This window comes from Elephas maximus, chromosome 2 (assembly GCF_024166365.1).
Source record: "Elephas maximus indicus isolate mEleMax1 chromosome 2, mEleMax1 primary haplotype, whole genome shotgun sequence".
NCBI classification, from domain to species: Eukaryota; Metazoa; Chordata; class Mammalia; order Proboscidea; family Elephantidae; genus Elephas; species Elephas maximus.
Genome location: NC_064820.1, coordinates 70,379,228 through 70,401,855, shown reverse-complemented (window position 1 = coordinate 70,401,855; position 22,628 = coordinate 70,379,228). Strand labels below are relative to the sequence as shown.

The window sequence follows — 22,628 nt, the reverse complement described above, 5'->3', positions numbered from 1 at the left end:
TCCCCGAGACCATGGCTCCCACAGCACTCCGCCCAGCAGTTCGGTCCCTCGGAGATTGGATGTGTCTGTGAAACTTCCATAACCTTGCCTTGTACAAGTTGTGCTGGCTTCCCGAGTATTGTGTACTGTTTTACCCTTCACCAGAGTTACCACTTACCTATTTCACTGTCCATGTTTTAAGTGCTCAATAGGCACACGTGGTTGGTAGACAGCGCAGACATAGTCTATGTCTATCTTCACAGAAATTTCTATTGGGCGTTGTTGCGCTAGAGTATAAATATGTACTGAACATAAACTAAGTACTTTACAGTGTTCCAGAGGCTGGGGGGCACAGTTGTACAAGCTAGACAAAAATCCTTGCCTTTGAGGAGTTTACATTAGAATTTGGGGAAAGAGATAATAAATAAGTAAAACAATTGGCAGAAGTTTTTTTTATCTTAAACCCTTAGTAGGAAAATAAACAAGGAAAAGGGGATGCTTCCTATATAAAAGGCAGAGAGAAGAGCAAGCACAAAGGCCCTGAAGGTGGGGTGTGTGCCTGATATGTTTAAGAAACTGGGGGGAAGCTAAATGTAGCTAGAGCAGAGTGATTGAGCAGAAGGGTAGCAGGAGGTGAGGTCAGAAAGGGCTTTGTAGTCACTTACTCTTCTTTCCACCTGGAATGCTCTTCCTCCAGATATTCTTATTCTTTTTTACCTCCTTCAGGTCTTTGCCCAAATGTCCCCTTCTCAGGGAGTCTGTCCTTGAAAACCTCAGATAAAGGACTTTGACATTTACATTGAGTAGAATGGGAAACTACTGGACACTTTTGAGCAAAAGAATAACATTATCTTTCTAACTTAACATTTAAAAAGGATCATTCTGGCTACAGTGTGGAGAATACATTTTAAGGGGAAGGAGTAGATGGAGCAAGACCAGTTAGAAGACAACTATAATTATCGAGTGAAAGATGGTGATGTCTTTAATCAGGTTGGTAGAAATGGAGGTGGTGGGGCATGATCAGATTCTGGATATATTTTGAAGTCAACAGAATTTGCCGAGGAACTAGATATGGGATATGAAAGAGAGGTGTTAAGGATGACTCCAAAAGTTTTGGCCTGAACAACCAGAAGGATGTAGTTGTCATTTACTGCAATAGAGGAGACTGAGTTTGGGGTTGGGGAGACTAGATATTAGGTATTCCATTTTGCTTGAGATGTCAGTAAGCAGTTGAGTGTACAAAGTCAGGCATTAAGAGGAGAGGTCTAGTGTGTAGGTATAAATTTTGGAGTTTATGAGGATATAGGTGATATTTAAATATTTAGTGTTTCACGTGTAAAATCTTTGTTGAGGTTATAATTGTTTAAAACTTATTTTTATTTCTTTAGGTTCCAGGTACCGCGGAAAATGCCCGGTCATGTGTCCGAGCTTATTTTTCTGATCTGCATGAAACTCTGTGTCGTCAAGAAGAGATGGCTCTAAGTGTTGTTGATGCCCATGTTCGAGAAAAACTTATTTGGCTCAGGCAGCAACAAGAAGATATGACTATTCTGTTGTCCCAGGTTTCAACAGCCTGTCTTCATTGTGAAAAGACTTTGCAGCAGGTAGATAGTTTAAACATAATTTAGACATGGTTTAGGAAAGAGGATTTGCAAGGTTATTTAACTAGGAAAGAAGTACACACTAGTCTATCTTATTAATTTAATAAATATCTAGTGTCTGCGCTGCATGCATTAGCTTTGTCCTTAGGACTTGGTCTCTAACCTCGAGTTACTCCACCAACCATATCGTTGTCCTCTCCTTCATGTGCTTTCCCCACCATAAAACCATGTGTTCCAGAAGCGCTCTACCTTTTCATCATTCTTCAGTCATGCTAAGCCTTTTACTGTTCTTTACCAACCATGTACTATTCTTTCTGCTTGCAGTGCCTGTATCTGCCTTCTGGTAGTGGAAGCCCTCCTTTTTCCTTAGAGTCCAACTCAAATGTTTGCTCTTCTTTGAAGCTCTTTCTTCCTTGCTCTTTTTTGAGGTATCTCTTAACATGCAAAAGAGACACCTAGCTCTACTGTAATTCTGTGGTTCTTAACTTTGATGTCACAGCAAACCCTGTTTTGAGATGGTTCAGGTGTCATAAGCAATTTGTTACTAAGTTTGCAGATACTTACTTTAAAAAAAAAATGTTTATTGTGATAAAATATATATACCAAAAAAATTGCTATTTTAACCATTTTTAAATGTACAATTCCATGACATGAATTATTTTCCCCATTTGTGCTACCATTACCACTGTCTATTTCCACTTTTTCATCATCTCAAACAGAAGCTAAATACCCCTTAAGCAATAACTCCATTCCCCCTTCTCCTCAGCCCCTGGTAACCACTAACAAACTTTTGTCTCCATGCATTTGCCTATTCTAGATATTTCATATTTCAAGTGGTGTCATAAATATTTGTCTTTTTGTGTCTGACTTACTTCACTTAGTATAATGTTTTCAGAGTTCATCAATGTTGTAGCATGTATTAGACCTTTATTCCTTTCTATGGCAGGATAATATTCCATGGTGTATAGATACCACATTCTGTTGATGGACACATTTGGATTGTTTCTACCTTTTGGCTATTGTGAATAATGCTGCAGGGAACATTGGTGTACATGTATCTGAGACCCTGCTTCCAAGTATTTTGAGTATGTATATACCTAGGAGTAGAATTGCTAGGTCATATGGTAATTCTGTGTTTAACTTTTGGAGAAATTGTCATACTGTTTTTACAGTGGCTGCAGCATTTTACATTCCTGCCAGCAATGTACAAGGGTTCCAGTTTCTCTGCATCCTTGCCAACGCTTGTTAGTTTCCTTTTTTTTTTTTTTCCTTATTAATGGTCATTTTAGTTGGTATTAATTGGTATGTCATTGTAGTTTTTGATTTGCATTTTTTAAATGACTAATGTCATTGAACATCTTTTCATATGCTTGTTGGCCGTTTGTATGTCTTCCTTGGTGAAATGCCTATTCAAGACCTTTGCCCCTTTTTTAATTGGATTGGTTATTTTTTAGTTCTTGAGTTGTAGGAGTTCTTTATATATTCTGAACACTAAACCTTTATCAGATATATGGTTCCCAAATATTTTCTCCCATTCTGTAGACTGTCTTTTCACTTTATGGATAAAGTCCTTTGATGCACAAAAGTGTTTAATTTTGGTGAAGTCCAGTTTACCTATTTTGTCTTTTGTTGTTTGTGAGTTTGATGTCATATCTAAGAAACTATGGTCAAAAACAAGGTGTTGAAGCTTTACTCCTCTGTTTTCTTCTAAGAGTGTTGTGATTTTAGTTCTTGTATTTAGGTCCAGGGAAACCCTGCTGGCGTAGCAGTTAAGTGCTATGGCTGCTAACCAAAAGGTCAGCAGTTCATATCCACCAGACACTCCTTGGAAACTCTGTGGGGGCAGTTGTACCTGTCATAAAGGGTCACTATGAGTCGGAATCAACTCGATGGCAGTGGGTTTGGTTTCGGGTTTTATTTAAGTCCAGATGAGTTACTTTCTCAATAAATTAGATTCAAGGTTATTCTAAAAAAATGTTAGTTGTATTTATATTTTTGACCTGCATTCATAAGTAGGAGATATAAGGATAATTATTAACGCTAGGAATTTCAGATAAGCATAGACTCCTAATAATTGTGTGGATCTTAAGTCATAGACTCCTAATAATTGTGTGGATCTTAAGTCATTGTACAGCTAACTCTTTTGCCATTGTAGAGCTCTACCTCTTTATCAGTTTTGAATTGTTCTTTAATCCTTATCACGTAGCATTATAACAATTGGTGTGTATGCCGTTTATTAAGTTGTCTTCAGTTTGAATCCTACTCTTCTGTTCTCTGCTTTATGATGCTGGGGCTGAAGCTATCCACAAACCACATATCTGCTTTACCAGTTGACTCCATGTTAGGCTCTGCCAATACAGGGCACTAGAGGTAGGCTGGAAGATGGGAGGAGGCTTCCTCTTTGCCTCCTGTGGGTTTTCTTTTGCTTGGGGTTCTTGCAAGTGTTGCTCCTCATGTGAGGAGAGGGCCTGAGGAGGTCCTTTCAGTTATCTAATAAGTATACCTAGTTAACAGTATTTTTTATTACATTCTTTCTGTTCAAAATAAATGGTATGGTTTTTGTCTCCTGATTTGATCCTGAATGATATAATATGCATATTTGTTTGTCCTTCTAGTTGGTGACAGGATAATTCTTGTTGTTCTTTGTATCTCTAGAGTCTTTGTATCTAGATAGAAAGAGTTCAATAAATACTTGTACAACTCATGAGTAATCAAGGTACACACCAAAATCAGAACTGAATCATATCCTAAATCATACTTAAAAGTATTTTTATATTTATTTTATAAAAAAGTATGTTCAGAGAGGTGGGGCCAAGATGGTGGACTAGGTAGATGATAACTCGGATCCCTCTTGCAACAAAGACTCGGAAAAAAAAGTGAATCGATCACATACATAACAATCTACGAACCCTGAACAACAAACACAGATTTAGAGATGGAAAATGAACAAATATGGGGAGGCAGCGACTGTATTCGGAGCCTGGAGCCAGCGTCCCAGTCAGCGGGTTTTCTGGAAAAACAAGTTTCCCAGTGATGGCTCGTAGACAGCAGTCGATATCAAACCACAAAAAGAAGCAGACCATGACAGGTTCTACAACCCCCCAAACAAAAGAATCAAAATCTTTCCCAAATGAAGATACAATCCTGGAATTATCAGATACAGAATATAAAAAACTAATTTACAGAATGCTTCAAGACATCAGAAACGAAATAAGGCAAACTGCAGAAAAAGCCAAGAAACACACTGATAAAACAGTTGAAGAACTCACAAAGATTATTCAAGAACATAGTGGAAAAATTAATAAGTTGCAAGAATCCATAGAGAGACAGCATGTAGAAATCCAAAAGATTAACAATAAAATTACAGAATTAGACAACGCAATAGGAAGTCAGAGGAGCAGACTCGAGCAATTAGAATGCAGACTGGGACATCTGGAGGACCAGGGAATCAACACCAACATAGCTGAAAAAAAATCAGATAAAAGAACTAAAAAAAATGAAGAAACCCTAAGAATCATGTGGGACTCTATCAAGAAGGATAACTTGCGTGTGATTGGAGTCCCAGAACAGGGAAGGAGGACAGAAAACACAGAGATAATAGTTGAATATCTCCTGACACAAAACTTCCCTGACATCATGAAAGATGAAAGGATATCTCTCCAAGATGCTCGTCGAACCCCGTTTAAGATTGATCCAAAAAGAAAAACACCAAGACATATTATCATCAAACTTGCCAAAACCAAAGATAAAGAGAAAATTTTAAAAGCAGCCAGGGAGAAAAGAAAGGTTTCCTTCAAGGGAGAATCAATAAGAATAAGTTCAGACTACTCAGCAGAAACCATGCAGGCAAGAAGGGAATGGGACGACATATACAGAGCACTGAAGGAGAAAAACTGCCAACCAAGGATCATATATCCAGCAAAACTCTCTGAAATATGAAGGCGAAATTAAGATATTTACAGATAAACACAAATTTAGAGAACTTGCAAAAACCAAACCAAAGCTACAAGAAATACTAAAGGATATTGTTTGGTCAGAAAACCAATAATATCAGATACCAGCACAACACAAGGTCACAAAACAGAACATCCTGATATCAACTCAAATAGGGAAATCACAAAAACAAATTAAGATTAATTAAAAAAAAAATTGCTCATAACAGGGAATCACTGAAGTTAATATGTAAAAGATCACAATAATCAAAAAGAGGGACTAAATACAGGTAGCATAGAACTGTCATATGGAGAGTGATACAAGGAGATATAGAACAAAACAAGTTAGGTTTTTACTTAGAAAAATAGGAGTAGATATTAAGGTAACCACAAAGAGGTATAACAACTCCATAACTCAAGACAAAAGCCAAGAAAAACATAACGACTCAACAAACATAAAGTCAAACACTACGAAAATGAGGATCTCACAATTTACTAAGAAAAAGTCTCAGCACAAAAAAGTATGTGGAAAAATGAAATTGTCAACAACACACATAAAAAGGCATCAAAATGACAACACTAAACACTTATTTATCTGTAATTACGCTGAATGTAAATGGACTAAATGCACCAATAAAGAGACAGAGAGTCTCGGACTGGATAAAGAAACACGATCCGTCTATATGCTGCCTACAAGAGACACACCTTAGACTTAGAGACACAAACAAACTAAAACTCAAAGGATGGAAAAAAATATATCGAGCAAACAATAAGCAAAAAAGAAGAGGAGTAGCAATATTAATTTCTGACAAAATAGACTTTAGACTTAAATCCACCACAAAGGATAAAGAAGGACACTACATAATGATAAAAGGGACAATTGATCAGGAAGACATAACCATATTAAATATTTATGCACCCAGTGACAGGGCTGCAAGATACATAAATCACATTTTAGCAGAACTGAAAAGTGAGATAGACACCTCCACAATTATAGTAGGAGACTTCAATACACCACTTTCGGAGAAGGACAGGACATCCAGTAAGAAGCTCAGTAGAGACACGGAAGACCTAATTACAACAATCAACCAACTTGACCTCATTGACTTATACAGAACTCTCCAACCAACTGCTGCAAAGTATACTTTTTTTTCTAGCGCACATGGAACATTCTCTAGAATAGACCACATATTAGGTCATAAAACAAACCTTTGCAGAATCCAAAACATCAAAATAGTACAAAGGATCTTCTCAGACCACAAGGCAATAAAACTAGAAATCAATAACAGAAAAACTAGGGAAAAGAAATCAAATACTTGGAAAATGAACAATACCCTCCTGAAAAAAGACTGGGTTATAGAAGACATCAAGGAGGGAATAACGAAATTCATAGAATGCAACGAGAATGAAAATACTTCCTATCAAAACCTCTGGGACACAGCAAAAGCAGTGCTCAGAGGCGAATTTATATCGATAAATGCACACATACAAAAAGAAGAAAGAGCCAAAATCAGAGAACTGTCCCTACAACTTGAACAAATAGAAAGTGAGCAACAAAAGAATCCATCAGGCACCAGAAGAAAACAAATAATAAAAATTAGAGCTGAACTAAATGAATTAGAGAACAGAAAAACAATTGAAAGAATTAACAAAGCCAAAAGCTGGTTCTTTGAAAAAATTAACAAAATTAATAAACCATTGGCTAGAATGAGTAAAGAAATACAGGAAAGGAAACAAATAACCCGAATAAGAAACGAGAAGGGCCACATCACAACAGACCCAACTGAAATTAAAAGAATCATATCAGATTATTACGAAAAATTGTACTCTAACAAATTTGCAAACCTAGAAGAAATGGATGAATTCCTGGAAAAACACTACCTACCTAAACTAACACATTCAGAAGTAGAACAACTAAATAGACCCATAACAAAAAAAGAGATTGAAAGGGTAATCAAAAAACTCCCAACAAAAAAAAAAAGCCCTGGCCCGGACGGCTTCACTGCAGAGTTCTACCAAACTTTCAGAGAAGAGTTAACACCACTACTACTAAAGGTATTTCAAAGCATAGAAAATGACGGAATACTACCCAACTCATTCTATGAAGCCACAATCTCCCTGATACCAAAACCAGGTAAAGACATCACAAAAAAAGAAAATTACAGACCTATATCCCTCATGAACATAGATGCAAAAATCCTCAACAAAATTCTAGCCAATAGAATTCAACAACATATCAAAACAATAATTCACCACGATCAAGTGGGATTTATACCAGGTATGCAGGGCTGGTTTAATATCAGAAAAACCATTAATGTAATCCACCACATAAATAAAACAAAAGACAAAAACCACATGATTTTATCAATTGATGCAGAAAAGGCATTTGACAAAGTCCAACACCCTTTTATGATAAAAACTCTTACCAAAATAGGAATTGAAGGAAAATTCCTCAACATAATAAAGGGCATCTATGCAAAGCCAACAGCCAACATCACTCTAAACGGAGAGAGCCTGAAAGCATTTCCCTTGAGAACGGGAACCAGACAAGGATGCCCTTTATCACCGCTCTTATTCAGCATCCTGCTAGAAGTCCTACCCAGGGCAATTAGGCTAGACAAAGAAATAAAGGGCATCCGGATTGGCAAGGAGGAAGTAAAATTATCTCTATTTGCAGATGACATGATCTTATATGCAGAAAACCCTAAGGAATCCTCCAGAAAACTACTGAAACTCATAAAAGAGTTTGGCAGAGTCTCAGGTTATAAGATAAACATGCAAAAATCACTTGGATTCCTCTACATCAAGAAAAAGAACATCGAAGAGGAAATAACCAAATCAATACCATTCACGGTAGCCCCCAAGAAGATAAAATACTTAGGAATAAATCTTACCAAGGATGTAAAAGACCTATACAAAGAAAACTACAAAGCTCTACTACAAGAAATTAAAAAGGACATACTTAATTGGAAAAACATACCTTGCTCATGGATAGGAAGACTTAACATAGTAAAAATGTCTATTCTACCAAAAGCCATCTATACATACAATGCACTTCCGATCCAAATTCCAATGTGTTTTTTTAAGGTGATAAACAAATCACCAACTTCATATGGAAGGGAAAGAAGCCTCGGATAAGCAAAGCATTACTGAAAAAGAAGAAGAAAGTGGGAGGCCTCACTCTACCTGATTTCAGAACCTATTATATAACCACAGTAGTCAAAACAGCCTGGTATTGGTACAACAACAGACACGTAGACCAGTGGAACAGAATTGAGAACCCAGGTATAAATCCATCCACATACGAGCAGCTGATATTTGACAAAGACCCAGTGTCAGTTAATTGGGGAAAAGATAGTCCTTTTAACAAATGGTGCTGGCATAATTGGATATCCATTTGCAAAAAAATGAAACAGGACCCATACCTCACACCAAGTACAGAAACTAACTCCAAGTGGATCAAAGACCTAAACATAAAGACTAAAATGATAAAGATCATGGAAGAAAAAATAGGGACAACCCTAGGAGCCCTAATGCAGGGCATAAAGAGAATACAAACCATTACCAAAAATGACGAAGAGAAACCAGATGACCGGGAGCTCCTAAAAATCAAACACCTATGCTCATCTAAAGACTTCACCAAAAGACCACCTACAGACTGGGAAAGAATTTTCAGCTATGACATCTCCGACCAGCGCCTGATCTCTAAAATCTACATGATTCCGTCAAAACTCAACCACAAAAAGACAAACAACCCAATCAAGAAGTGTGCAAAGGATATGAACACACGCTTCACTAAAGAAGATATTCAGGCAGCTAACAGATACATGAGAAAATGCTCTCGATCATTAGCCATTAGAGAAATGCAAATTAAAACTACGATGAGATTCCATCTCACTCCAACAAGGCTGGCATTAATCCAAAAAACACAAAATAATAAATGTTGGAGAGGCTGCGGAGAGATTGGAACTGTTATACACTGCTGGTGGGAATGTAAAATGGTACAACCACTTTGGAAATCTATCTGGCGTTATCTTAAAGAGTTAGAAATAGAACTACCATACAACCCAGAAATCCCACTCCTCGGAATATACCCTAGAGAAACAAGAGCCTTCACACAAACAGATATATGCACACCCATGTTTATTGCAGCTCTGTTTACAATAGCAAAAAGCTGGAAGCAACCAAGGTGTCCATCAGCGGATGAATGGGTAAATAAATTGTGGTATATTCACAGAATGGAATACTACGCATCGATAAAGAACAGTGACGAATCTGTGAAACATTTCATAACATGGAGGAACCTGGAAGGCATTATGCTGAGCAAAATCAGTCAGAGGCAAAAGGACAAATATTGTATAAGACCACTATTATAAGATCTTGAGAAATAGTATAAACTGAGAAGAACACATACTTTTGTGGTTACGGGGGGGGGGGAGGAAGGGTGGAGAGGGTTATTTACTGATTAGTTAGTAGATAACTGCTTTTCGTGAAGGGGAGGACAACACTCAATACATGGAAGGTCAGCTCAATTGGACTGGAACAAAAGCAAAGAAGTTTCTGGGATAAAATGAATGCTTCAAAGGTCAGCGGAGGAAGGGCGGGGGTTTAGGGACCATGGTTTAAGGGGACTTATAAGTCAATTGGCAAAATAATTCTATTATGAAAACATTCTGCATCCCACTTTGAAATGTGGCGTCTGGGGTCTTAAATGCTAACAAGTGGCCATCTAAGATGCATCAATTGGTCTCAACCCACCTGGAGGAAAGGAGAGTGAAGAACACCAAGGTCACATGACAACTAAGAGCCCAAGAGACAGAAAGGGCCACATGAACTAGAGACCTACATTATCCTGAGACCAGAAGAACTAGTTGGTGCTCGGCCACAATCGATGACTGCCCTGACAGGGAGCACAATAGAGAACCCCTGAGGGAGCAGGAGATCAGTGGGATGCAGACCCCAAATTCTCATAAAAAGACCATACTTAATGGTCTGACTGTGACTAGAGGAATTCCGGCAGTCATGGTCCCCAAACCTTCTGTTGGCACAGGACAGGAACCATCCCCGAAGACAACTCATCAGACATGAAAGGGACTGGACAGTGGGTAGGAGAGAGATGCTGATGAAGAGTGAGCTACTTGTATCAGGTGGACACTTGAGACTGTGTTGGCATCTCCTGTTTGGAGGGGGGATGGGAGGACAGAGAGAGTTGGAAGCTGGCAAAATTGTCAGGAAAGGAGAGACTGGAAGGGCTGACTCATTAGGGGGAGAGCAAGTGGGAGTAAGGAGTAAGATGTATATAAACTTATATGTGACAGACTGACTTGATTTGTAAACGTTCACTTGATGCTCAGTAAAAGTTAATATAAAAAAAAGTATGTTCATATTTACTACAATATTTAAAAGTATTTTGGAGTTTCTGAAGGATTGTGTTAAAGTGACTGGTAATTGTTAATGTTATGGTATTGAATGTGTTTCTGCAAATGAAAATCAGGATCTTGGATTCATACTTTATATGGGCCTTTAAGTTCTGTTTTTATGGTTACAGAACCCTAACCCTAACCAGTGTTCTTAAAAAGTCCCTGCCACAGAGATAATTGAGGAGAGAAATTGATGAAACATCACAAATTTATTACCACCTTTGAGAACAAAACTTAATTATCCCTCCCTCCTCAAAAATTATGCATCTTCTAAGTTCTAGACATGATGCTGGGTGCCGAGGATTTATCATTTAAGCAAATATGTATTGGATGCCTATTATATGCCATGTACAGTTGAGGTACATGGAATATACCAGTGAACAAAAATTATAGCTTTCTATAAAATTTGCTGAAGATCATTCAAAAGCAGGTGCAGCAGTACTCCACAGAGTACTGCCAGAAATTCAAACTGGATCAGAAGAGGACACGGAACCAGCAATATCATTGTTGATGTCAGATGTATCCTGGCTGAAAGCAGAGAATACCAGAAAGATGCTTACCTGTGTTTTATTGACTATGCAAAGGCATTCAGCTTTGTGGATCATAACAAATTATGGATAACATTGGGAAGAATACGAATTCCAGAACACTTAATTGTGCTCATGAGGAACCTGTACATAGATCAAGAGATACTCATTTGAACAGAACAGGGAGATACTGTATGGTTTAAAGTCAGGAAGGGTGTATGTCAGAATTGTATCCTTTCACCATACTTATTCAATCTGTATACTGAGCAAATAATCCGAGGAGCTGGACTATATGAAGAAGAATGGGGCATCAGGATTGGAGGAAGACTCATTTAACAGCCTGCGTTATGCAGGTGACACAACCTTGCTTGCTGAAAGTGAAGAGGACTTGAAGCACTTACTGATGAAGATCAAAGACCACAGTCTTCAGTATGGATTGCACCTCAACATAAAGAAAACAAAACTCACAACTGGACCAATAAGCAGTGTTATGATAAACGGAGGAAAGATTGCAGTTGTCAAGGATTTCATCTTACTTGGATCCACAATCAACAGCCATGGAAGCAGCAGTCAAGAAATCAAAAGACGCATTGCACTGGGCAAATCTGCTGCAGAAGACCTCTTTAAAGTCTTAAAAAGCAAAGATGTCACCTTGAAGACTAAGGTGTACCTGACCCAAGCCATGGTGTTTTCAGGCACCTCACTTGCATGCAAAAGCTGGCCGATGAATAAGGAAGACCAAAGAAGAATTAATGCCTTTGAATTGTGGTGTTGGAGAGGAATATTGAATATATCATGGACTGCCAAAAGAATAAATCTGTCTTGGAAGAGGTACAACCTGAATGCTCTTTAGAAGAAAGGATGGCAAGACTACATCTCACATACTTTGGACGTGTTATCGGGAGTGACCAGTCGCTGGACCAGGACCTCATGCTTGGTAAAGTAGAGGGTCAGGAAGAAAGAGGAAGACCCTCACTGAGATAGATTGACACAGTGGCTACAACAGTGGGCTCAAGCATAACAACAATTGTGAGGATGGCGCAGGACCGGGCACTGTTTTGTTCTGTTTTACGTAGTTTTGCTATGAGTCAGATCTGAGTTGACAGCACCTAACAACAACATAGTATGTTAGAAAGTTATAAGTGTAGAAAAAAAAAGTTCAAGGGTATAGCAGATTGCATTATTAAATAGAGTGGTTAGGGCAAGCATCATTGATAGAAGTAAGATTTGATCAAAGACTTGAAGAAGGTGAAGGAATTAGTTCAAGCTGTGATGTGGGGGAAGAATATTCCAGCTGAGGAAATGGTTAGAGCAAAACCCTTAGGTCTGCTGCCTGGTGTGTTTGGGGATCAACAAATGAGGCCACTGTGGTGGAGGAGAGTAAGTGAAAGAGTGAAAGAGTAATAAGAGCCAAAATCAGTGAGGTTAACAGGCAACTGTATGTAAGGCCCTGTGGACCGTTGTAAGGGCTTCAACTTTTAATGTTTGAAATGGGGAGTTTTGAGCAGAAGAATGACTTGTTAAAAGGATCACTTTGATGTGTGAAAAATAGACTGAAGAAGGCAAAGATGGAAGGAAGGAGTTCAACAGTTAAGTGGCTGTTTTAGAATTCCAGATGAGAGCTAATAGTGGCTTGGATAATGGGGACTCGACATGGCCAGACTCTGTAACAGGATTTGCGGACAGATTGTATGTGAGATAGGAGGTAGAGAGAAGGTAAGAATGACTTAAAGATTTTGGTCCAGAGCAACTGGAACAGTAGAATTACTCTCAACCAATATAAGCCAGGTGGTGTAGTAGTTAAGAGCTGTGGCTGCTAACCAAAAGGTCGGCAGTTTGAATCCACTAGACGCTCTTTGGAAACCCTATGGGCCAGTTCTGCTCTGTCCTGTAGGGTCACTATGAGTCGGAATCAACTAGATGGCAATGGGTTTTTTTTTTTTTCCTAATGTAAGTTTTCAGCAGTGACCAAAAACAGACAATCCTACTTCTCTCATGGAGCTTTTTTGCTGTTGACCGTTCTCTTTCACAGGAAGAATGTGTTGGTGTATGCATAGAATCTCTGGAATAATATTAAAGAAATGGGAAAGTGCTCAGCTTGAGGAGAGGGCCTAGGGTCTAGAGTGTGAGGGAGACTTTCACAGTTTGAACTTTAGGCCTTTTTTTGTTAATTAGCACGTGGATATCTTACATTATTTTAAAAAACTTTATATAGAAGTACTACGTATGTGCAGAAATGTTTGCATAGTGTTCGGTTGACTAAGTGTTCAAACTGGACATTGCTGTGTGACCAGCACCTGGATTAAGTAACAAAACATTCCCAGCACCCCAGAAGCCCCCCTTATGCTCCCATCACTAGTTGCCCTCTGCCATAAGGGCAGCTCCTAGTGCTTATCTTTTTTTTTGCATGTTTAATATAAATGGGATCATATAATACAAACTGTTTGTGTCTGGCTTCTTTTACTCTACATTTTGTTTGTGAAGTCTGTATTACCACATGGAGTTATGGTTCATTCTCACTGTGGTATAGAGTTTCATTATGTGAATACACCATAATTTATCCATTCTTCTAAAAAAAAAAATTTTTTTTCTGTTGACAGGCCCTTAAATTATTTATTAACGCCCAGTTATTTCTGTTCTAGTCAAAGTTACATTTCATTTTGAATGCTGTAATATTAAATGTGTGTGTGTTTTTTAAAAATATGTGGGTGATTTAAGCATCTTTTTTCCTTATTTCTTTAACAAAAAGTTTATGAAAAATAACTGTCTTCTCTAGGATGATTGTAGAGTTGTTTTGGCAAAACAAGAAATTACGAGATTACTAGAAACATTGCAGAAACAACAGCAGCAGTTTACAGAAGTTGCAGACCACATTCACCTGGATGCCAGCATCCCTGTCACCTTTACAAAGGTAACATACTGTACTTCAGTTTTAGGTGTGTTGCTGACAGATCATAATTGATTTACATTCCATGACAATTACCTTGAAGAGACAACTATGTAATCCATGAATTACCAGATTTTTATAAACTTTTATCAGTGTAAAACAGAAAGAGTGGTACAATGAGTCTCTCTGTATCCCAACTTTAACAATTAAAAACTCTATGTTTCAACTACCCTTTTCCCCACTCTACCCTTTACCCCCTATACCTTAGGTATTTTGAAACAAATCACAGATAGCATGTCATTTCTTCTTTGAAATCTTTTAGTGTGTCTCCAAAATATAAGTATTCTTTAAAAAAACTAATCAAAATACTGTTATCTCACCTAAAAATTTTAATAATAAATCTAGATAATGGTTAGAGATTTATTGCTAAATTTCTTAGGTGTGATAATGGTATTTTGATTAATTTTTTTTAAGTCAGTCCAAATAAGATCCATACATGGCATTTGGTTGATATATTTAAGTCTCTTTTAAATTAGGCTCCCCCCCTTTTTTTTTTTAATTTTAAAAAAGGTTCATATGTTTTATTTTGCTTTTATTGTTAGGAACTTTTTTTTAAATTTTGTTTTATAATTATGAGAAACATTTACATGATCCAGAGTCAGACCTACATAGCAAAGTACATTCAGAGAAATCTAGCTTCTATTCCTATCCTGTCCACCCTTTTTCCTCCCTACCCCATAGAAACACGTGTAGAGTTTATTAGTTTAATTCTTAACATTTTCAAAAACATAAATATGTTTACATTTTATATCCACACCTCCCGCATTTAAACATAGAATACCGTACACACTTTTCTCCACCTTGCTCTTTTCACTTAACTCTTCATTCTAGAGATCATGCTATAGCAGAATAAAGAGATATTTTCCATTTTTTTTTTACAGCTCTGAGGTCCTCTATTGTGAGGATGTGTCCTATTTTGTTCAACCAGTCCAGTATTGATGGACATTTGTTTTAGTCTTTTGCTATTAGAAATTGTGCTGTGATAGCCTTGTACATGTCTTTTCAGTCTTGTCAGTGAATCTGTGTGATACATTCCATACAGCTGGGATTGCTGTGTGAAAGAGTAAATGTATTTGTAATATTGCTAAGTATTGTCAATTCCTTTTCGTGGGTTGTACCCTTTTGTATTTTCACTAGCAGCACATAAAAGTATGTTTCTCCACAGCCTAGCCAACAGAGTACATTGTCTAGGTAGGTTATGGAATTCTGTCAGTTTCATGGATGAGAAATATTTTGGGGATACTTTTATGAATTGTAGTGGTTCTCATCTATAGCATAATATATAAATGTAAGAAGGTCCTGGAATCAGGGCAGGGGCACATTAACCAGTAAGCAAGGTATGCACAGGCTTAATTATGTTTTCTTACTAATCTATAGTACACTGTTTGACATGGGTTTCACTACATCTTTATAGATCTTCAGTATTTTTTTTCTAAGATCAAAGTTCAGCAACAAAATGCTAAGAGCCATTCGTTATCATCTGTGTATACATCTCTGTGCAAAACACTGTATCACTGGGAATAGGACATTTTAGCCCTCAAAGAATTCACAAATACTATGGGAAAAACAGTTACATTAAGAGATATAATTAAGATTGGTAAAATTTTAAAAGGATGAGAAGAAATATGTATTCAATGAATCATCTCCCCCTTGTTCCTCCTCACCATTCTCAGGTATAAGGGCCCTGTTTGAGTTTTTTAGTATAGTATAAAAACTTCTTCTGAGAAGATTTTGTTGAGCTAGAAAATCTGGGAAAATTAAGTGGATGTGTATATTTTTTATCTATAAAAAACAAAGTGTCAGTTATACTAAGGAGAAATTTGGCAATGGGGCGGTATTTGTCTTTCTGAGAAAATTGGATTCTGGAGATTTGGGGGAATACAATTCATATTGCAGTAGGTTGGAGAATGAGTAGGATGTGAGGAGAAGACATGAGGTATCTTATCAATGAAAAGTATAAATGCTGATATTTCTAAACTGTGTATCAAAATAACAAGATACTTTAAAATTTTAAATTACAGGACAATAGAGTTCACATTGGCCCAAAAATGGAAATTCGAGTTGTCACATTAGGATTAGATGGTGCTGGAAAAACTACTATTTTGTTTAAGTTAAAACAGGATGAGTTCATGCAGCCCATTCCAACAATTGGTATGTATGAGTATTGGTTTTTAACTTAATGAATTCTTTATAGATATACCCTAGCTTACTGGTAAGTTCTAAGGGTATTAGTTGCTACAGGTATGGCATGGAGGTGGGCTCTCTCCTGGCTCTAAGACACCAGCATTTTAAGAGAAAAAAATCATGATTTTGTGGCTTTGTGATTGAAATGTGGATGGTGGGATAGTAAGAAGGAACCTAGTATTGGTGGGACAGTAGAAAGGAATAGAGGATTAGTGAGCCTAGTTGAGGGTAAGAGGGTTGTAGAGGTGCCGAGCAGACAGGTACTTAGCTTTCAAGGCCCTAAGAATCCTGGGGGAAGCTTAGAAGGCTAGCAGCTGTTAAATGTATAAATTCTCTGTACAGGTTTATTAAGAGTGGAGTTGGTTGGGCAGCGTTTGCTATTGCTATATGCAGATAATTTTTAAGTTAAAATTGTAAACGGGGCTGCCTTTTGTGTATCACTAATTGTAAATATGAATGCAGTATAAAGTAACTTCTTTTTTTTAAAACAGGTTTTAATGTGGAAACCGTAGAATATAAAAATCTAAAATTCACTATTTGGGATGTTGGTGGAAAACACAAATTAAGACCATTGTGGAAACATTATTACCTCAATACTCAAGGTAAGAGTGAAAAATGACATCTTAATTTTTCTGATTTTTAGGATGCCAGTTTTCAGTATACTGATTTAACTAACAAAGCTGATACTTGAACATTGATTAGACATTACTTGACTGTACAATTAAATATCAGTGGATAACCCCTGGAAAGACTGGAAGATGCTTATTTCATTGATAAAACCATGACTATTTTTTTTTTTTATAGCATAAAAACTATACTTAGCTTAGATATGCAGGCAATCAAGAGTACTTACCTCTTACTGTCCTTGACAGTTAAAAGTGTATTATTAGTGGTCATATGGGTATGATCACTGGCAAAATTGTAGTGTACAGAGTTGAATTTGTAGTATATGGTTCTACTGCTCAGTTGAATACACATTTACTTACTAGGATATCTCAGTAGCCCTGCTCCCTCCTTTCCATTCACAAATAGTTCTTATCTGCAGAAGAACCTATGGTGGCTTGCTTTTGACCAAACTGCATTATGTCACATATACTTCACCTAGCTTTTAGGATGTTCACATTTGGGCTCAGGCTGGCTTTTCTAGAGAAGCAAAACCAGTGAAGCATATATGCGTGTGTGTGTGTGTGTGTGTGTGTGTACGTATGTGTATATATATATATATGTATGTGTGTATGTATATATAAAGAGAAACAGAAGTTTATCTTAAGGAAATGGCTCAAACAGTTGTAGAAGCTGGCAAGTCCGAAGTCCATGGGTCAGGTGTCAGGTTGGAGGATTCTCCTGACTCACATAGCTGTAGGAACTAACAAACCCAAGATCAGCAGGTCAGATGCAGGCCATTGGCTCATGGGCTACAGGGGCTGATGAATCCAAGATTGGCAGGTAAGAGGGCACCCCACTGGCTCAAGTCCCAAGAACCAGAGGTCAGATGATGACGAGCTGGATGTAGGATCCAGAGCAAGCAAGCGAGCTTTGCCAGAACGTCCATATATATATTAGATGCAGGCCACACCCCTGAAGAAGCTCCCCTTACAACTAATTGGCTGATCATATCAGATTGACATCATGGAGGATGACTAAATGATTACACAACTGCCAAACTACATCATTATATAACTGCCAAACCACGGAGAATCATGGCTCAGCCAAGTTGACACACAACCTTAACCGTCACAGGCCCCATTTCTATACCTTTGTCTACTACATACACCCAGATGTGAAGCTTATGTTCATGACAACTGTTCTACATATCATCCCATTTTTTAGCTAGATGGGAGACTAGATAATTATTTCTGCTTTGAGATTTTTGATATTAAGTTCAGTATGAGCATTGATTAACGGGAAAAAAAAATGTCTTGAATATGAGGAATGTTTGAAGGAGCTGGGAATATTTAGCCTAGAGAGAATACTTTGGAAAGACTAAGATGGTGATTTATATATTTTATATATATATATATATATATATATTGAACTTTAGATAAGGTTTACAGAAAAAACTAATTTCTCATCAAACAGTACACACATTGTTTTATGACATTGGTTAACAACTTCACAACATGTCAACACTCTCCCTTCTCAACCCTGGCTTCCTTATTACCAGCTTTCCTGTTCCCTCCTGCCTTCCAGTCCAGTCCCTGCCCCAGGGCTGGTGTGCTCCATTAGTCTTGTTTTGTTCCATGGGTCTGTTCAATCTTTGGCTGAAGGGTGAACCTCAGGAGTGGCCTCGTTACTGGCCTTAAAGTGTGTCCTGGGGCCATACTCTCAGTGTTTCTCCAGTCTCTGTCAGACCAGCAAGTCTGGTCTTTCTTTTTGAGTTAGGATTTTGTTCTACATTTTTCTCCAGCTCTGGCCGGGACCCTGTATTGTGATCCTTGTCAGAGTAGTCAGTGGTGGTAGCCAGGCACCATCTAGTTGTACTGGTCTCAGTCTGGTGGAGGCTGTGGTAGATGGTGATTTTTTTTTTAAAAGACTGTCTTTTGGTAAAGGAAGTAATAGTCAAAGAACAAGTAGCATCAGTAGGTAGAAGACCATGAAAGGCATATTTTTATTCACTAAGAAAAAAAATATTAAATGTATATCAGCTTGTGTTTGGTAGAGCAAGTGTTGTAAATCCTTGTTGTAGATGTAGAAACTAAAGCTGAGAAGTTACCCGTAAACTTAACTCGAGATCGTACCATAAATTAGTGGCATAAATAAGTAAACATATAGTTCTTCCTTTCATTATTGCTAGGTGCTCCTACAATACTAGGCAGCCTGTAAAAACGGCACGGGGGCAGGAGTCTGACCTTCTCTAACTTCACAAGGGGGAAGGAGAACCAGGATCAGTAGCCCAAGGCTGATTCCTATGAGGTGGAGATCAGACATGCCTCCTGTCTCCACCATCTTTACCAATTCTGCAACCAACCATCCTTCCACAGCACTCTCTACTGGGTTCAATAATTCATTGCAATGGCCACACAGAACTCACAGACCATACAATTAAGGGGTTTATTAGAGAACAGGTAAAACTCAAGCTTAGGAACGCTCAGGATATAGTTCTTCCATCAGGATACCCTCTTCCCAGCTGTGCTCTGCAGGCACACTTCTCCCTGGCCCTCAGTCTCTGCCCAAAGGCACTCAGCTTTCTCTCCCAGGGGGCTGAGAAGCCCACCGTGCTGTCTCCTGCTGCCAGGTCTCTCCTGCTGGTGTCTCCTTCCTTGGTGGTGGTGGGCTCCTCCTCTCTGCTCTGGAATTGGCTCTCTTTTAAGGCCAAAATGACCAATCCCCTTAGTGGGTCATAATTACCCTAATACACAGTCCTGCCCAATCACCTGGGTAGGGGTTACGAGACCATAGATGGAAAGGCCACACAAAAGTAATCCATCACAATGCACAGCCTTTAAGCAGAAATAATGATGGTAGAAAAACTGTAGACCTAATAATGAGAGCATTAAAATATTTGGTCCATTTACTGAAACTTAAGTGAATAATTGAATTTTTTTTCTTTTTGGTAGCTGTTGTATTTGTTGTTGATAGCAGTCATAGAGACAGAGTTAGTGAAGCACACAGTGAACTTGCAAAGTTGTTAACGGAAAAAGAACTTCGAGATGCTTTGCTCCTGATTTTTGCTAACAAACAGGTAATATATTTGTACCTCAGAATACTTACTATAGTAGTTTTGTGCCTCCCATGTCATACGGTAGCTGGAAAGACTTCAAAAGAGAATAAATTCAATAGATATTTATGAAGGTTCTACTGTGTTTTATGTGGAAACTTCTGTGCTGGGTACCTTGGAGTATACAAAAAGAGAAAGGTAATTGATGCTTACCAAAAGCTTCTGTGTACATGTGAATATATATGGGATTGTAATACCAAGAAGACTGGTAAGTAACGTCAGTAATATTAAAGTGTTATGGGAAATTAGGAGAGAGAGTAGGTCTAAAGGTAGCATCTTGTAAAATTTGTACAAAGTCGGATTTGAGTTGAATGTTGAATTGTGGATAAGATTTTGAGTCAATATGTGAAAGAAAGGACATTATTAGCAGAGAAAATAATTGCATGAATGTTTTTAGGGAGCACTTGGCAGATTTATATGTGAGGGGTAGGTAATACCCATTATTGCTGAGCCAGTTCTGACTCATGGCGACTCCATTTGTGTCAGAGAAGAACTGCTTCTTAGGTTTTTCTTGGCTGTAATCTTTACAGAAGTAGTTCATCAGACCTTTCTTCCTTGGATCTGCTGGATAGGTTCGAACTGCCAAGATTTAGGTTAGCAGCCAACTGCCACCCAGGCTTCTCTGAAGGGTAGGGTAGGAGGATGAAAAAGAAAACCTAGAACAACAGATGAGGCCAAATTGTGAAGGCCTGAAAAATTTAGGCTTTATTTGATAAGAAAAGCAGAGTCATCAGAATGATTTTTGACTAGCGGATGATAAAATCGTATCAGTATTTTAAGACTATAATTCTAGAGTGGGAATCTACATAGAATGAATCAGAGAGATAAGGGACCAGAAATAGAAAGATACAGTAAATTGCTGGAGTAATCCAAGTGAGAGAGGTCATGAGGTCCTAAATTAAAGGAGTAGAAAGTTGGAAGCAGATTGAAGAGATTTTGGGGAGGTAGAATTGTTAGAATTTGGTGATTGAATGGGGAAGATGAAGTACAAGGAGTAGCTGAAGATTCCTAGATCTTGAGCCTAAGCTGCTAGGAGGATGAGGATGCTTTTATGTGAAATAGAGGAGCTTAGATAGCATAGCAAGGGAAGAGTAGGATGAAGAATAAGTAATTTTCCCGTTTAAAAAAAAAAACCAAGAGCCAGTACATTCAGCCATACTTAAAGACATGCAAATAAGACAAAGTAAAATAATGTTTTCCACCGATCAGATTGTTAAAGATGAAGATGTTCGATAATGCTCAGAGACTCAGTATGATGTGGTTATTAAACTGATAGATTTTCTTGAAGGGCATATTGTCAGTACCTGTTAAAGTTTTAGATGCACATGCCCTTTTTACCTTGCAATTCTACCTCTAGTAATGTATCCTGCAGACAAATATTCTAAGATTATCCTACACATAATTTTGCAAATATGTGTGAAGAGTTTGAACTGGCTCTCACCACAGCTTGTGGCTGCTGGAGTATTGGATGTTGCTTGATTTTAAAGGCAGGTGTTTAAAGTTTTGTGGTTAAGAGTTATTTTGCCCATATATGTTGTAGGAACTTCTATATCTCAAGGGTGGTCATTAATTTAGGATGCATAAATAAGTCTTGGATTAGGCATTCAGTATAATATGGCATTAAAAGTTATTCTAACAATTATTTTGTGGGAAAATTAAATATCTGAACAGAATAGGTATAGAAAGATATATGTATCTTTACATACATTTTGCAAAATGATCTGTAGGGTAAGGTTTTAGGATATTTGTAGGATACATTACTAGAGGGTAGATAAGTAGGTAGATTTGTAGTAACATATAAGTACATGACTTGTGTGTACCAACTGTTGAGTTGGTACATACAACATAAAACAGTTCAGATGTTAAAAATAATGTGAAAAATCTGCTTGTGCTTATAATGGAAAGATCTCTATTCTCAAAATGTGTAAGTAAAAAAAAAAAAAAAACCCTGAAAACTGTAGGATACAAAACAGTCTAGAGTATGCTTCTGTTTGTGCTTATTTGCATGAATGTGCATGGAAAATCTCTGGAAAAAATATGTTAAAAATTGCTACTGGTGGTCGCTTCTGGGAAGTGGGAGTGTTTGAGGTGAGAGAGAAATGAACTCTTCATTATATAAATCCTACTTATAAACCATATTTTATGGTATGTATGTGTTAATTTCTGTTTAATTTTTAAGTTGGTATTATGCCTTGGGCAGTATCTTTCATCCAGGTTGCATGGCCTTTATTGATTTCATTGTAAGGCTATCCTTAGAGAAAGAATTTGTATATTATATATGTTGTTGTTAGCTGACAGAGTCAGCCCCTCAGCTCATGGC

General features: G+C 37.7%; 1 protein-coding gene across 2 annotated transcripts in view; it reads left to right on the top strand.

The window, feature by feature from the left end:
- The window catches only part of TRIM23 (tripartite motif containing 23), a 51,972-nt gene that overhangs the window by 26,992 nt on the left and 2,352 nt on the right, over positions 1-22,628 (top strand). Inside the window, exons 2-7 of one of the 2 annotated variants that reach the window (XM_049864402.1) lie at positions 855-969; positions 1,368-1,583; positions 14,236-14,370; positions 16,428-16,557; positions 17,082-17,192; positions 20,148-20,272. In XM_049864402.1, the coding sequence (XP_049720359.1) occupies positions 904-969; positions 1,368-1,583; positions 14,236-14,370; positions 16,428-16,557; positions 17,082-17,192; positions 20,148-20,272 (783 nt within the window). In that variant the 5' untranslated portion in view covers positions 855-903. The remainder of the gene's footprint in view (positions 1-854; positions 970-1,367; positions 1,584-14,235; positions 14,371-16,427; positions 16,558-17,081; positions 17,193-20,147; positions 20,273-22,628) is intronic. The other variant, XM_049864394.1, reaches the window with a different exon arrangement.